This window comes from Anomaloglossus baeobatrachus, chromosome 3, assembly GCF_048569485.1.
Source record: "Anomaloglossus baeobatrachus isolate aAnoBae1 chromosome 3, aAnoBae1.hap1, whole genome shotgun sequence".
In the NCBI taxonomy this organism is placed as follows: Eukaryota; Metazoa; Chordata; class Amphibia; order Anura; family Aromobatidae; genus Anomaloglossus; species Anomaloglossus baeobatrachus.
In genome coordinates this window covers 660,295,838-660,311,253 of record NC_134355.1, presented here as the reverse complement: position 1 = coordinate 660,311,253, position 15,416 = coordinate 660,295,838, and the positions used below count along the sequence as shown (strand labels likewise).

Genomic DNA, 15,416 nt, shown 5'->3' with positions numbered 1-15,416 from the left:
AGGATGGGAACATTTTTACAGAATGGGGACAAGGATGGGCACATCACTACAAGAAAGGGACAAAAATGGGCACATTGCTACAGAAAGAGGAGCAGGATGGGCACATTACTACAAGAAGGGGAAAAGGATGGGGCGCATTAATAAAAGAAGGAGAACAGGATGGGGCACATTACTAAAAGATTTTGATGAAAATGACTATATGGTGCTAATTGTAAAACAGTATTACTTACAAAAAGGGGAATACATATAAAAAAAATGAAATAAAGCATGACATTTTTTACCAGCAAAAATGTTTTTTGTTTCTTTTTATGTTTTTTTTTTATATATATTTAAACAAAAAAAGTGCACATTTATTATAATAAACGAACAAAAAAATGTTCAAAAACAGTGATCCAAAATGTCCATGGAAAAAAAAAATATGGTACCAATAAAAATGTCACTTTGTTCTGAAAAAAATGCAGCCGTCCCAAATTATTTTTTTTCCATGTGTGGACCTTATAGCAAGCCGAGTTTGAGACCCCTGATGTAGATGATTAATATTTTAAAATCTGAAGCAGCTTTCAAAGTCTTGATTAAAAACCTCCTTAAGTTTTATGTTTACAGCTCCGATGCAGACTGATGTATCTCTAGACTGTAGGCAAAATCTATGCTGATCGATCCGGCAGTTTGTGTTCCTCCAATCTTTTTGATCCCTCTTCTTGCTAGCCTACAGGTAAGGATATGCTTAGATATAGTAATTATATTTCAATTTATTGTGGCATATACTGCAAATTACAGCAAAAATCACAACAAAAACGGCATTCTGCAGTGATCTGTCATCAGAAACATATCTAAGGTTAGAGGGAACCGGCTTACTTGAGTAGCGGCTACAGTAAGTTTATTTCTGGAAACACAGTGTGCAACAATTATTGCTGTTGATCTCACTGTAGTAAGGGGTAGTTGATATCTAGAAGATAAACTTGTCTCCTATAGTGGTAGCAGTTCCCAGGCCTGAGTGAGTCCTTGTGAATGGCGAAATAGCATGTGTTCTAATATCTGGTTAATAAACACACTATATACACAAGCACATTGGAAAAAAATCATAATAACAATGAACTTACCAAGGAAGCGGGACTACCAAGTAACCTGGCAATATCCATTACCATGATCAAAAGCCTCTCAAGTTCTGGGTCATCAGAATCAAATCGATGGCCAAATAATATAGATACAATGATATTACAGAAGGCAGTGTTCATCATCATAGCGTTGTCAAAGGGTTCACCTAAAGTAACAGCAAAAAAATAGAGTATAATGATTAAGAATCAAAATCTTAGTTTATTACTCAGTCTAGAGATAGATTGAAATTCAAAATACATTTTAGAACGGTGGAGGAAGATGTTAAGTAGTTATATTCATCTATCTTGACACAGGGGCAGTATTATAGTAGCTATATGACTCCCCCACCCCAGGGCTTTGGGACACTCGGTGCCGGGCCGGACTAGTCCGGGGGTAGTCAGTGGTGGCGGGGCCATGACTCTGGCGGGGTCAACTAGTATGGCAGTGGTGGGGATGGTAATTAATAGTAAAGTTTGTGGAATATTTGTGACGCCACCTGTGGATTGCGACTAAGGAGCCACCGCTGCTTGATGGGACCTCTGGGGCTGATGGATTAGCAGATGGGATGGTTCTGCTCCCCACAGGTGGAACGGTACCCCGGAGCAACCGTTGGTGCTTATTAAAGTCTATGATGCTTTTGTGGATGGTGCAGTGCAGGGCGAAATAAAGGAGGCAACACCAGAGGGTGTAGTTTCAAGGTTTTACTCACTGTTCTGTGACTGCAGCGAACTGGTTGCCCACTGGTGTGCTAGGATCTCCTGTCAGGGACCTCCGCCGATCCCGGGTAGTTCTGAAAGTAAATGCCGGTGCACCCTTGGTTGTGTCTCCTTCCTAGACTAGCTTCAAAGCCTTGACCTTTGTAGATAAACTCGTCTTGGCCTCCACTGTAGGTTCTGGTCAAGAATAGAGTTGAGCGCGGTTCGTGGTTCGTGGTTCTCCAGTTCGCGGCTCGAGTGATTTTGGGGCATGTTCTAGATCGAACTAGAACTCGAGCTTTTTGCAAAAGCTCGATAGTTCTAGATACGTTCGAGAACGGTTCTAGCAGCAAAAAGCAGGGCTTTTTACAGCTACAGTGTGCAGGAGCCATCGCTGGCAGCCTGCCACAAGCTGGTAACCAAGATAAACATCGGGTATCCAAGCAAAGCGCTTTGGTTAGTAACCCGATGTTTATCTTAGTTACGTGCAGGAAGCCCACACTTTCCCGCTCAGCTCGCTCCGCCCCCTCCTGCCCGCGGCATGTACACATACATACACAAACACACACACACACACACATCCCCCCCCCCATCCCCCCCCATCCCCCCCCATCCCCCCCCGCCCGCCCGCTCGCTCGCTCGCTCGCTCGCTCGCTCGCTTACCTGCGGTGATGAAGTCCCGCCATCCCGACCTCAGCGCTGTCACTGTCCTCCATGGCCGCCGCTTGTCACATCACCTATCGCTTCCGACCCGAGACTGACTAGCGGTGACGTCACGGACCTCTCGCGATACTTGCTGTGAAGGCGCCGGTCATTGACCTCAGTGACAGGGGCTGTCAGTGTGCTGGAGATCAGCGCAGGTAATGTACCTCGCTGACAGCAGCACTTGTCACCCCCCTGCAGTGACCTGGGCTGACCCATTGATGTTAGCTCAGGTCACTGCACTGCTCTCCCAGTCAATGGGGAACATCCTGCTCTTCATTGACTGGGACAGTGTGGATCGTCATGGCAACCCCTTGGATTACACCAGACCTGGATTTGTTTTTCAATCTAATAAATTGGTTAAAGAGGGAATGTTTTGGGGAGTGTTTTTTCAAATAAAAATGTGTTTGTCGTCTATTTTTTTTTATTACTGACTGGGTTGGTGATGTCGGGTATCTGATAGACGCCTGACCTCACCAACCCCAGGGCTTGATGCCAGGTGACATTACACATCTGGTATTAACCCCAAATATTACCCCGTTTGCCACCGCACCAGGGCGCGGGATGAGCTGGGGCGAAGCACCAGGATTGGCGCATCTAATGGATGCGCCACTTCTGGGGCGGCTGCGGCCTGCTATTTTTAGGCTGGGGAGATTCCAATAACCATGGACCTCCCTAGTCTGAGAATATCAGGCCCCAGCTGTCTGCTTTACCTTGGCTGGTGATCCAATTTTGGGGGACCCCTACGTGTTTTTTTTTTTAATTATTTATTTAATTTAAAATAACAGCGTGGGGTGCCCTCAGTTTTGGATTACCAGCCAAGGTGAGGTTGCCAGCTGTGGTCTGCAGGCTGCAGCCGTCTGCTTTACCCTAGCTGGCTACAAAACTAGGGGGAACCCTATGTCATTTTTTTTTCATTTTTTTGGCTAAATACAAAGCTAAGCACCCCTTAGTGCCACATGAAAGGTACCAAAGGGTGTTCCACTTTTTCTCCATTTTTTTCTCCACTTTCTCTCCACTTTTTCTCCACTTTTTCTCCATTTTTTTCTCCACTTTTTCTCCACTTTTTCTCCACTTTTTCTCCACTTTTTCTCCACTTTTTCTCCACTTTTTCTCCTCTTAATCTCCACTTTTTCTCCTCTTATGCTCCACTTTTTCTCCACTTTTTCTCCACTTTTTCTCCACTTTTTTCTCCACTTTTTCTCCTCTTATGCTCCACTTTTTCTCCACTTTTTCTCCACTTTTTCTCCTCTTATGCTCCACTTTTTCTCCACTTTTTCTCCACGTTCTCTCCACTTTTTTCTCCACTTTTTCTCCTCTTATGCTCCACTTTTTCTCCACTTTTTCTCCACTTTTTCTCCACTTTTTCTCCACTTATGCTCCACTTTTTCTCCACTTTTTCTCCACTTTTTCTCCACTTTTTTCTCCACTTTTTCTCCTCTTATGCTCCACTTTTTCTCCACTTTTTCTCCACTTTTTCTCCACTTTTTCTCCTCTTATGCTCCACTTTTTCTCCACTTTTTCTTCACTTTTTTCTCCACTTTTTCTCCTCTTATGCTCCACTTTTTCTCCACTTTTTCTCCACTTTTTCTCCACTTTTTCTCCTCTTATGCTCCACTTTTTCTCCACTTTTTCTCCACTTTTTCTCCTCTTTTTCTCCACTTTTTCTCCTCTTATGCTCCACTTTTTTCTCCACTTTTTCTCCTCTTATGCTCCACTTTTTCTCCACTTTTTCTCCACTTTTTCTCCTCTTATGCTCCACTTTTTCTCCACTTTTTCTCCACGTTCTCTCCACTTTTTTCTCCACTTTTTCTCCTCTTATGCTCCACTTTTTCTCCACTTTTTCTCCACTTTTTCTCCACTTTTTCTCCACTTATGCTCCACTTTTTCTCCACTTTTTCTCCACTTTTTCTCCACTTTTTTCTCCACTTTTTCTCCTCTTATGCTCCACTTTTTCTCCACTTTTTCTCCACTTTTTCTCCACTTTTTCTCCACTTTTTCTCCTCTTATGCTCCACTTTTTCTCCACTTTTTCTTCACTTTTTTCTCCACTTTTTCTCCTCTTATGCTCCACTTTTTCTCCACTTTTTCTCCACTTTTTCTCCACTTTTTCTCCTCTTATGCTCCACTTTTTCTCCACTTTTTCTCCACTTTTTCTCCTCTTTTTCTCCACTTTTTCTCCTCTTATGCTCCACTTTTTCTCCACTTTTTCTTCACTTTTTTCTCCACTTTTTCTCCTCTTATGCTCCACTTTTTCTCCACTTTTTCTCCACTTTTTCTCCACTTTTTCTCCTCTTATGCTCCACTTTTTCTCCACTTTTTCTTCACTTTTTTCTCCACTTTTTCTCCTCTTATGCTCCACTTTTTCTCCACTTTTTCTCCACTTTTTCTCCACTTTTTCTCCTCTTATGCTCCACTTTTTCTCCACTTTTTCTCCACTTTTTCTCCTCTTTTTCTCCACTTTTTCTCCTCTTATGCTCCACTTTTTTCTCCACTTTTTCTCCTCTTATGCTCCACTTTTTCTCCACTTTTTCTCCACTTTTTCTCCTCTTATGCTCCACTTTTTCTCCACTTTTTCTCCACGTTCTCTCCACTTTTTTCTCCACTTTTTCTCCTCTTATGCTCCACTTTTTCTCCACTTTTTCTCCACTTTTTCTCCACTTTTTCTCCACTTATGCTCCACTTTTTCTCCACTTTTTCTCCACTTTTTCTCCACTTTTTTCTCCACTTTTTCTCCTCTTATGCTCCACTTTTTCTCCACTTTTTCTCCACTTTTTCTCCACTTTTTCTCCACTTTTTCTCCTCTTATGCTCCACTTTTTCTCCACTTTTTCTTCACTTTTTTCTCCACTTTTTCTCCTCTTATGCTCCACTTTTTCTCCACTTTTTCTCCACTTTTTCTCCACTTTTTCTCCTCTTATGCTCCACTTTTTTTCCACTTTTTCTCCACTTTTTCTCCTCTTTTTCTCCACTTTTTCTCCTCTTATGCTCCACTTTTTCTCCACTTTTTCTTCACTTTTTTCTCCACTTTTTCTCCTCTTATGCTCCACTTTTTCTCCACTTTTTCTCCACTTTTTCTCCACTTTTTCTCCACTTTTTTCTCCACTTTTTCTCCTCTTAATCTCCACTTTTTCTCCACTTTTTCTCCACTTTTTCTCCACTTTTTCTCCACTTTTTTCTCCACTTTTTCTCCACTTTTTCTCCTCTTATGTTCCACTTATTCTCCACTTTTTCTCCACTTTTTCTCTACTTTTTCTATGGTCGGTCTACCCATTAGCTCTGCCATGCATAGTGTAGCTCTACACCTACTGCACATGTTACTTTATGATTGACATCTCTTTCGTACCAGAGCTGTCTAAGTCTACTCTGACCCCATATTTGTCATTACTATATTGTCCTTGTACTGTATTATGACATTTGTATCATGTGTTTCATTTCTTGCTGTGTTGCAATTTTTTTGCTGCATCCCAATTGTACCTCTACATTGTTCGAGTTTATGTTATTGTTCTCTCACTCTTATGTGATACTGATTATTGTCATTTTTCATGATTACATGCAGATAAGTCCAATCTGACGAAGGCTCAGGCCGAAACGTCATTTGTAACTTGTTTTGGACAAAAACATATATGCTTATGAAAAAAAAATTTTCTTAATACGGACCAATAAAGAGTGATTTTGCATTACTATCCATTGTGACTTACTGACTTAGTCTGGGAGATATAGAGTGCCGAGGTTACTCACTAATTTTATCTATTATTACCTCTGAGCACCTATATACCAGTGAGCAGAGCTTCCTCTACAGTAGTTCTCCTGATTAGGCATGCCCTTACCTCATGAGCAGGGCATTGCAGCTTTGGTAGCAACCATTACGACATGGACTCTGCTGCTGTGGACCCGGGGAGAGTGAGTGCAGATTCATTGCACCCACACTCCTCACATGAAGGGTCCGCACTCCTAGAAAATGGGGGATACGTTCCCTGAGTGTCTCCCCCCCATATTCTAGACGGTCCAGAGTCGTCGTGGGACCCCTTTATTTTTTTTCTTACAATAAATTGGTGAAAGAGGAAATGTTTTGGGGACTGTTTTTTCAAATAAATTTCTTTTGTCGATTTTTTGTTTTTGTTAGTACTGACAGTTTATGATGTTGGGTATCTAATAGACGCCATGACATCACAAACTGCTGGGCTTGATCTCAGGTGACTTTACAGCTAGTATCAACCCGATTTATTACCCCGTTTGCCACTGCACCAGGGCACGGGATGAGCTGGGGTGAAGCGCCAGGATTGGCGCATCTAGTGGATGCGCCACGTCTGGGGTGCCTGCGGCCTGCTATTTTTAGGCTGTGAAGGCCCAATAACTATGGACCTTCCCACCCTGAGAATACCAGACCACAGCTGTCCGCTTTACCTTGGCTGGTGATCCAATTTGGGGGGTCCCCTACTTTTATTGTGTAATTATTAATATTTATAAAATAATTATAAAAAAGAGCCTGAGGGGACCTCCACATTGGATCCCCAACCACGGTAAAGCTGCCAGCTGTGGTTTTCAGGCTACAGCCGTCTGCTTTACCCTAGCTGGCTATCAAAAATGGGGGGACCCAACGTAATTTTTTTTTTTTAACTATTTTTTAAATAGAAAAAATTAATGGGCTTCCCTGTATTTTGATTGCCAACCAAGGTAACGGCAGGCAGATGGGGGTGGCAACCCATAGCTGTCTGCTTTATCTGCGCTGAGAATCAAAAATACCGCGGAGCGCTACGTCATTTTTTTAAAGATTTATTTTTACAGCACTGTGATGTCCAGCAATCAAAATACAGGGAAGCCCATTTTATTTTTAGTTATTTAAATAAATAATTAAAAAAAATATATGTTAGCTCCCACTGCATTTTTTGTATTGCTAGCTAAGGGTAATCCAAGCAGCTACTGGCTGCTAACCCCCACTGCTTGGTGTTACCTTCACTGGCAATGGAAAATCCAGGGAAGCATTTTTTTTTTTTTTTTTTGCCAAAAAGCTACAAAAAAAGGACGTGAGCTTCGCCATATTTTTGTATGCTAGCCAGGTATAGCAGGCAGGTGCTGGAAGAGTTGGATACAGCGCCAGAAGATGGCGCTTCTATGAAAATGCCATTTTCTGAGGTGGCTGCAGACTGCAATTCGCAGCAGTGGGGCCCAGAAAGCTCAGGCCAACCGGTGGTGCGGATTCCAATCCCCAGCTGCCTAGTTGTACCTGGCTGGACACAAAAATGGGGCAAAGCCTACGTCATTTGTTTTCTAATTATTTCATGAAATTCATGAAATAATAAAAAAAGGGCTTCCCTTTATTTTTGGTTCCCAGCCGGGTACAAATAGGCAACTGGGGGTTGGGGGCAGCCGTACCTGCCTGCTGTACCTGGCTAGCATACAAAAATATGGCGAAGCCACATAATTTTTTCAGGGGGCAAAAAACTTCTGCATACAGTCCTGGATGGAGTATGCTGAGCCTTATAGTTCTGCAGCTGCTGTCTGTCTGTATGGAGAAGAGCAGACAGCAGCTGCAGAACTACAAGGCTCAGCATACTCCATCCAGGACTGTATGCAGAAGTTTTTTGCCCACCAAAAAAATGACGTGGGCTTCGCCATATTTTTGTATGCTAGCCAGGTACAGCTGGCAGCCACGGGCTGCCTCCAACCCCCAGTTGCCTATTTGTACCCGGCTGGGAACCAAAAATATAGGGAAGCCCGTTTTTTTTAATTATTTCACTTATTTCATGAAATAATTAAAAAACAAATGACGTGGGCTTCGCCCTATTTTTGTGTCCAGCCGGGTACAACTAGGCAGCTGGGGATTGGAATCCGCAGCACAGGTTAGCCCGAGGTTTGTGGGCGCCTCTGCTGCGGATTTCAGTCCGCAGCCGTCCCAGAAAATGGCGCTCTCATAGAAGCGCCATCATCTGGCGCTGTATCCAACTCTTCCAACAGCCCTGGAGCCGGGTGGCTTGTTGGGTAATCATGAGTTAATACTGGCTTTGTTTTACCAGCCAGTATTAAGCCAGAGATTCTTAATGTCAGGCACGTTTGACCCGGCCATTAAGAATCTCCAATAAAGGGTTAAAAAAAGACACCACACAGAGAAAAAATACTTTAATAGAAATAAATACACAGACACATTAGAGACTCCATCTTTATTACCCCTGTCAGCCCTCCACGATCCTGCTCTTCTGTCTTCTTTCTTTCTAGTGTAGTAGTAGTGACGATTGTAGTGAGGAAGGATGAGATTCACCAGCTCATCACTTGGGGCTGGGGAACCTCCATCCTAACTACAATGCTCACTACAATCGGGAAGCAGCGTGCAGCCTTCACTCCGTGAGTGATCACTGCTGGCTGCTAGCGGTAACGCTGACAGACGCGTTACCATAGCAACGGTGCTCTCGGAGCCGCGGTTAGCGGTGACGTCACCGCTAACTGCGTTGCTATGGCAACGGTGATCTCCGTTAATGACCGGCTGTGTCAGCCGGTCCCTAACGGAACGGGGAGTCGACCGTGTGCTAGAGCATGTCGCCGGTACACGGCGATACACATATGTGCACCGTGTACCGGAGAGATGCACTCGCAGGTCCTACATGACGTGTCATAGTCATGTGACCAGTCTGTAGCCAATGAGATAATAGCCACGTGACTGGTCACATGGCTATTTTGACGTCACGATAGGTCCTGCTTCTCTGCTGGCAGTGCAGGTCACCGGGAGGATTCAGCGATCATCGGATGGAATAGCGGCAGGAGACAGAGTGCAGAAGGGATCGCGAGGACCGGTAAGTGTTATGGCAATGTTTATTAACTGTTTGTGTACATTTATAATGCATTTTTATGTGTTTGTGATTGCCTCCCATTATAGCCTATTGGTTCTAGTTCGGTTCGTCGAACGTTCGACGAGCCGAACTCGAGCCAGACCCCCCGTTCGGCGAACCGCCTCGAGCCGAACCGCGACCGGTTCGCTCATCTCTAGTCAAGAAGGCTTGCCTGGATGGAATCTTGCTCTCTTCCCAGGGGATCTACGGTGGGTTGTGGCCTAGGGCGCTTGCAACCACCCTGGGCATTCGGTTTACCTTTGGAAATGTCTTTCTTTCCTTGGTTTCTAGGGACCGTCCCTGGATGCAGCCTGATCCCTCCACCCGATGTTCTAGTGCAACAGGCCACGAGCTTGAAAGCCTTCTGTGGCCCTGGAATCCTTTCTTTACTGTCTGAGGTGTCACCTGTCACCTTCACACTCTGTCACTTTTCTGAGGTATCAACCTCTCTCTCTTCTTCCAACTCCTCACTTTCCAACTCTCCACTCTGACTTCTCACTTCAACTACTCCTTGCTAACTCACTGAACTTGAACTTCCTGTCTCTGCTCTTTCTTTCTGTTGGCTCCTCCCACTTTCCCTATTGCTAGGCCCCACCCTATGGGAGAAGAGATGGGACTTACGGCCACCCAGCATGCAGCATGGGGGTAGCTGCCACTATCCCCGGTCCCAATATATGCCTAACAATGGGTGTAGTGTGAATTTGCCTGTGAACCGGCGTTTACCTCTGTCCTTACCCAGGATGGGACATCACACCTCTGGCTGAGGTGCCATGTCTCTGTGGCGACGGAAGCCTCAGGGGCGCCACATATATTCTTGTACAGGGGTCCCCAAACTTTTTACACAGGTGGCCAGTTCACTGTCCCTTAGACCATTGGCGGGCCAGACTATAAAATAATATGAACAAATCCCTTTGCACTCTACACATATCTATACTGATCCCCCTATGCTCCCACTTATCCATACTGCAACTCTATGCTCCCACTTATGCACACTGCCCCCCTATTCTCCCACTTATCCATAATGATCCTCTATGCTCCCACTTATCCATACTGCCACTATGCTCCCACTTATACATGCTGTTCCCCCTATGCTCCCACTCATCTATACTGTTCCCCCTATGCTCCCACTTATCCATATCGCCCCCCCATGCTCCCACTTATCCACACTGCTCCCCTATGCTCCCACTTATCCACACGGATACCCCTATGCTCCCACTTATCCATGCTGTTCCACCTAAGCTCCCACTCATCTATACTGTTCCCCCTATGCTCCCACTCATCTATACTGTTCCCCCTATGCTCCCACTTATCCATATCGCCCCCCCATGCTCCCACTTATCCATACTGCTCCCCTATGCTCCCATTTATCCACACGGATACCCCTATGCTCCCACTTATCCATGCTGTTCCACCTATGCTCCCACTCATCTATACTGTTCCCCCTATGCTCCCACTTATCCATATTGTCCCCCCATTCTCTCACTTATCCATATTGCCCCCCTATTCTCCCACTTATCTACACTGCCCCCCCTATGCTCCCATTCATCCACACTGCCCCCCTATGCTCCCACTTACCCATACTGATCCCCCTATTCTCCCACTTATCCAATCTGCCACTCTATAGCCTGCTTTACACGTTGCAATTTCGCATACGATATCGTATGTGATTTGCAACGCCCCCATCGTATGTGTGGCACGTTCAATTTGTTGAACGTGCCGCACATACGATTAACCCCCGTCACACGTACTTACCTTCCATACGATCTCAATGTGGGCGGCGAACGTCCACTTCCTGGAGTGGGAGGGACGTTCGGCGTCACATCGACGTCACGCGGCAGCCGGCCAATTGAAGCAGAGGGGCGGAGCTGAGCGGGACTTAAACATCCCGCCCACCTTCTTCCTTCCACATTGCTGGAAGGGAGACGCAGAACGCAGGTAAGATCTGTTCATCGTTCCCGGGGTGTCACACGCTGCGATGTGTGCTACCCCGTGTACGATGAACAATCTAACATTCAATTCTAGAGAAATGAACGATGTGTGTGCGATGAACGTTTTAACATTCAATCACAATCGCACGTACTTGTCACACACTGCAATGGACCTTACGATGCCGAATGTCCGACACTTACGACGTGACCCCGCCGACACATCGTAAGATACATTGCAGCATGTAAAGCAGGCTTAAAGCCGGGCTAATCGTTTGTGCGGCACGTTCAACAAATTGAACGTGCCACACATACGATGGGGGCGTTGCAAATCGCATACGATATCGTATGCGAAATTGCAACGTGTAAAGCAGGCTTATGCTCCCATTTATCCATACTGATCCCCCTATGCTCCCACTTATCCATACTGCCACTCTATGCTCCCACTTATCCATACTGCTGCCCTATGCTCCCACTTATCCATACTGCTCCCCTATGCTCCCACTTTTCCTTACTGCCCCCCCTATTCTCCCACTTATCCATATTGTCCCCCCATGCTCCCAATTATCCACACTGCCCCCCTATGCTTCCACTTATCCATACTGTAACCCCTATGGGCTCACTTATCCATACTGTTCTTACCTCTCCATATTGTTCTCCACTTCTTCATACTGTTCCTTCTCTTCTTAACACTGTGACCCCAATTTTCCATGTGGTCGACTCACCCCATGCTGCTCTCTCTCACACTGTCCATCAGTGTGCACTCACCGTCTCTGCAGTCTGATGCTGAGTCGATTGGAGCCTACTCGGCACAGCTGTGTGCAGTGATGGCTGTTAAACGTCACTGCTCTACCGTGTGCTGATAGCAGTTCCAGGCACATAGCAGTGACATTTAATGGCTGCTGGCCTATCAGAGGCCACTCACAAACATGCGCGAGCTTTGATAGGCCAGCGGCCATTAAACATCACTGCTACGCGCTGCATGCTGACGTCAGTGCTCGGTGCATAGCAATGACGTTTGATGGCCCATAGGCACGTTCAAATAACCGTGGATACAGGCAGCAGGCCCCTATATATGAAGCACAGGGGGCCCGCCGAAGACCCGGAGTCCAAGCTGTCTAGCCAGGCCAGTCAGGCCCTGTTTGTAATGGGCCCCCTACCCCTCTGTGCTCCTGTGCAGCCGCACCGGTTGCACTGGGTATATGTCCGCCAGTCCCAGGAGCTCAGGATGTGGATGCATCCTGTGCTTTTCTCACTGACCACCAATGAAAGAGGTGCCCCTTCCGGAAGTGTGGCGGGAATTGGATAAATGGCCTTAGGGGGCTGCTTGCGGCCCGCAGGCTGTAGTTTGGGGACCCCTGTTCTTGTACATAGGGGCAGTATTATACTTGTTATATTCTTGTACACAGGGGGGCAGTATTGTAGTAATCATATTCTTGTAAATAGGAGCAGTTTTATAGTAGTTATACTCTTGTACATAGGGGGCAGTATTATGGTAGCTAGTTATATGCTTGTTCACAGGGGAATCCTTTTATAGTATACAGTGATCTAACACTGACATGATCTATGGATGATTTAATGACTCAGCATCATATACCAGTAAGTAGTGATGGGCGATCCCGAACTGTACATGATCGTGTACACGATCCTGATCACGAGCTTTCCTGGAAGCTCATGTTACAGATCGGGTCCTGATCAGGTCCAGGGGCTGTAAAAAAAAAAGCACATTATTAAAAAACATTATGATTATACTTACAGGTCCCGTGATGCATCCTGCTGACTCTGTCTCCAGGCCGCTTCCGAGTCCGATCATTGGTGTGCCCCGAGTTAAGGGACCTTCCATGACATCTTAGCCATGCGACCAGTCTGGTGTAAATGTTGTACAGACATTGGCTTAAGGGGGCTTTACACGAGACGATCTATCGTGCGATAGATCGTCGGGGTCAGGGTTTTTGTGACGCACATTCGGCATCGCTTGCGATGCCAGCCTGTGTGACACCTCCTAGCGACACAGTATCGCTCACAAATCGTGAGTCGTGTACTCGACGCTAGGTTTCATAAAATTGTTTATGAAACTTGGCGCCGGTTGTTCATCGTTTCCGTGGCAGCACACGTCGCTCCGTGTGACACCACGGGAACGATGAACATCGCTTATCTGCGTCCCGCGGCACCCGCCGGCTCTATGTGGAAGGAAGGAGGTGGGCGGGATGTTACAAAAAAATAAAAAAAAAAAAATTAAAAAAATAAGAACAAATGGGCTTCTCTGTATTTTAATTGCCAGCCAATGTAAAGCCAGGCAGATGGGGGTGGCAGCCCGTAGCGGTCTGCTTTATCTGTAAATGTAAATTGTTGTTTTATTATATAAACTAGTATTTTCCGAAAATAAAAACATTTGTTTTCCTTGGAAATTGGGAGACATATTGTCTGTAGTTTATAGAATAAAAGAACAATTTATAATTTACTCAAAAATATACCTATTTAAAAAATGATGTAGTGATCATTTTCAGCGCAGATAACGCAGACGGCTATGGGCTGCCACCCACATCTGTCTGGCTTTACCATGGCTGGGAATCAAAATACAGAGAAGACCTTTTTTTTTTTTATAAGTATTTAAAAAAAATAATTAAAAAAAAATGCTTGGGCTCCCACCGTATTTTGATTGCCAGTCAGGTAAAGCCAAGCAACTGGGGGCTGGGATTCATGGCATCCCACAGCCACCCCTGGAAATGGTGCATTGCTTCTTAGCGCCATTTCCAGGTGCTTTACCTGGCTTGTCCAGCAGTCCTGAAAGCGGTGGCACGCTGAGTAATAAAGGGGTTAATACCACCTTTGCATTCTCAGATGGTACTAAGCCTGAAATTCATTGTGTCACATCAAATTAGACATGGTCATCATGAATTTCTAGTAAACCCTAAAAAAAAAAAAACACAACACATGTAAAAAAAATTTTTTTAGAAATAAAACTAAAAAAAACATTTAGAAACTCCATCTTTATTATAAAAAAACTCCTTAGTCTGACGTAGTTCACAGCAATGTCAACTCTGCTTCATCGCTCTGTACAGACACAGATTATACAAAGTGAAAAGCAGAGAGAGCATTGTCAGCTCTGCTACATCGCTCTGTCCAGAGCGAGAAGCAGGTTGACAGTGAGGACCTTCGATGATGTCATAGTCATGTGACCAATTTGTAAGCCAATATATGTACAACATTTACACCAAACTGGTCACAAGGCTATGACGTCACGGAAGGTCCTTTATCCCGGGGGCACAGCAATGATTGGACTCGGAAGCAGAAGCACCGGGAGACAGAGTCTGCAGGATGCATCGTGGGACCTGTAAGTATAATGACAATGTTTATTATTAACTATATTCTTTATTTTATAGCCCCCCGTCCAATTCCAAAACTGTAAAGCCTGAGTTCGGTGATCGGACGCAAGATCGTGTTATCTCGATCCCGATCTTTACTAAACAATCGGACGTGGCTCCCGATCCTGACCATCGGGGGGATCAACCATCACTACCAGTAAGCTTTCACATAATAAGACTAATCACTGACCTTTGTAAGGTTTAAATGTCTCTACTAAACAATTGGCTTCCTCATTAATCTTGTCTTCCATTATTTTTTTCCCCACACCAAAACCTCGTAATGTAGAAAGAGTGAAGCGTTTCATGGCTTTCCAGTTATGTCCATTCGAGAACGCCAAGCCTGAAAAACGATGGAGAATATGTTATGTGCTTATCATCTTCAATCAGTCCTTCTTCTTACTTACTTGCTGCTAGCAGAAAATGATGTTACTTTCAAATAGTAAAAATATTTTTTATTTCCCTTCATTGATGAAGCATTTGGCATCCTATGGATGAATCCAAGCATTCTAAAATTTCCCACATGCTTTGTCATGAAGACTTCTCTCTTCTTTTGCCAACCCACATAGGATATGTCATGGATACCCCCTCTCTATTGTACTTATTACTAAGGACTTGGAACCCACAAGCTATTTCTATTTAACCCGGACAATAAAAGGGAATGAGGCTGGTTTTGTTTCCCGCAAACTTTGACCTAATTTATTAAGACATGTGTGGTACATGCCATATTAAAGGGAATCTGTCATGTGAAAAAACGCTATTAACCTGCAGATATGGGATTAATCTTCAGGTTAGTAGCATTTTTAGCTTGCTCG

The 15,416-nt window shown here is 44.9% G+C and overlaps 1 protein-coding gene across 2 annotated transcripts in view; it reads right to left on the bottom strand.

Moving 5' to 3' along the window:
- LOC142296997 (cytochrome P450 2C5-like) overlaps positions 1-15,416 on the bottom strand; it is a 150,592-nt gene that overhangs the window by 63,313 nt on the left and 71,863 nt on the right. For both annotated transcript variants that reach the window (XM_075341199.1, XM_075341198.1), the window contains 2 exons: positions 14,795-14,944; positions 1,101-1,261 (listed from right to left, as the gene is read on the bottom strand). In XM_075341199.1, coding sequence (XP_075197314.1) covers positions 1,101-1,261; positions 14,795-14,944 — 311 coding nt within the window. The remainder of the gene's footprint in view (positions 1-1,100; positions 1,262-14,794; positions 14,945-15,416) is intronic.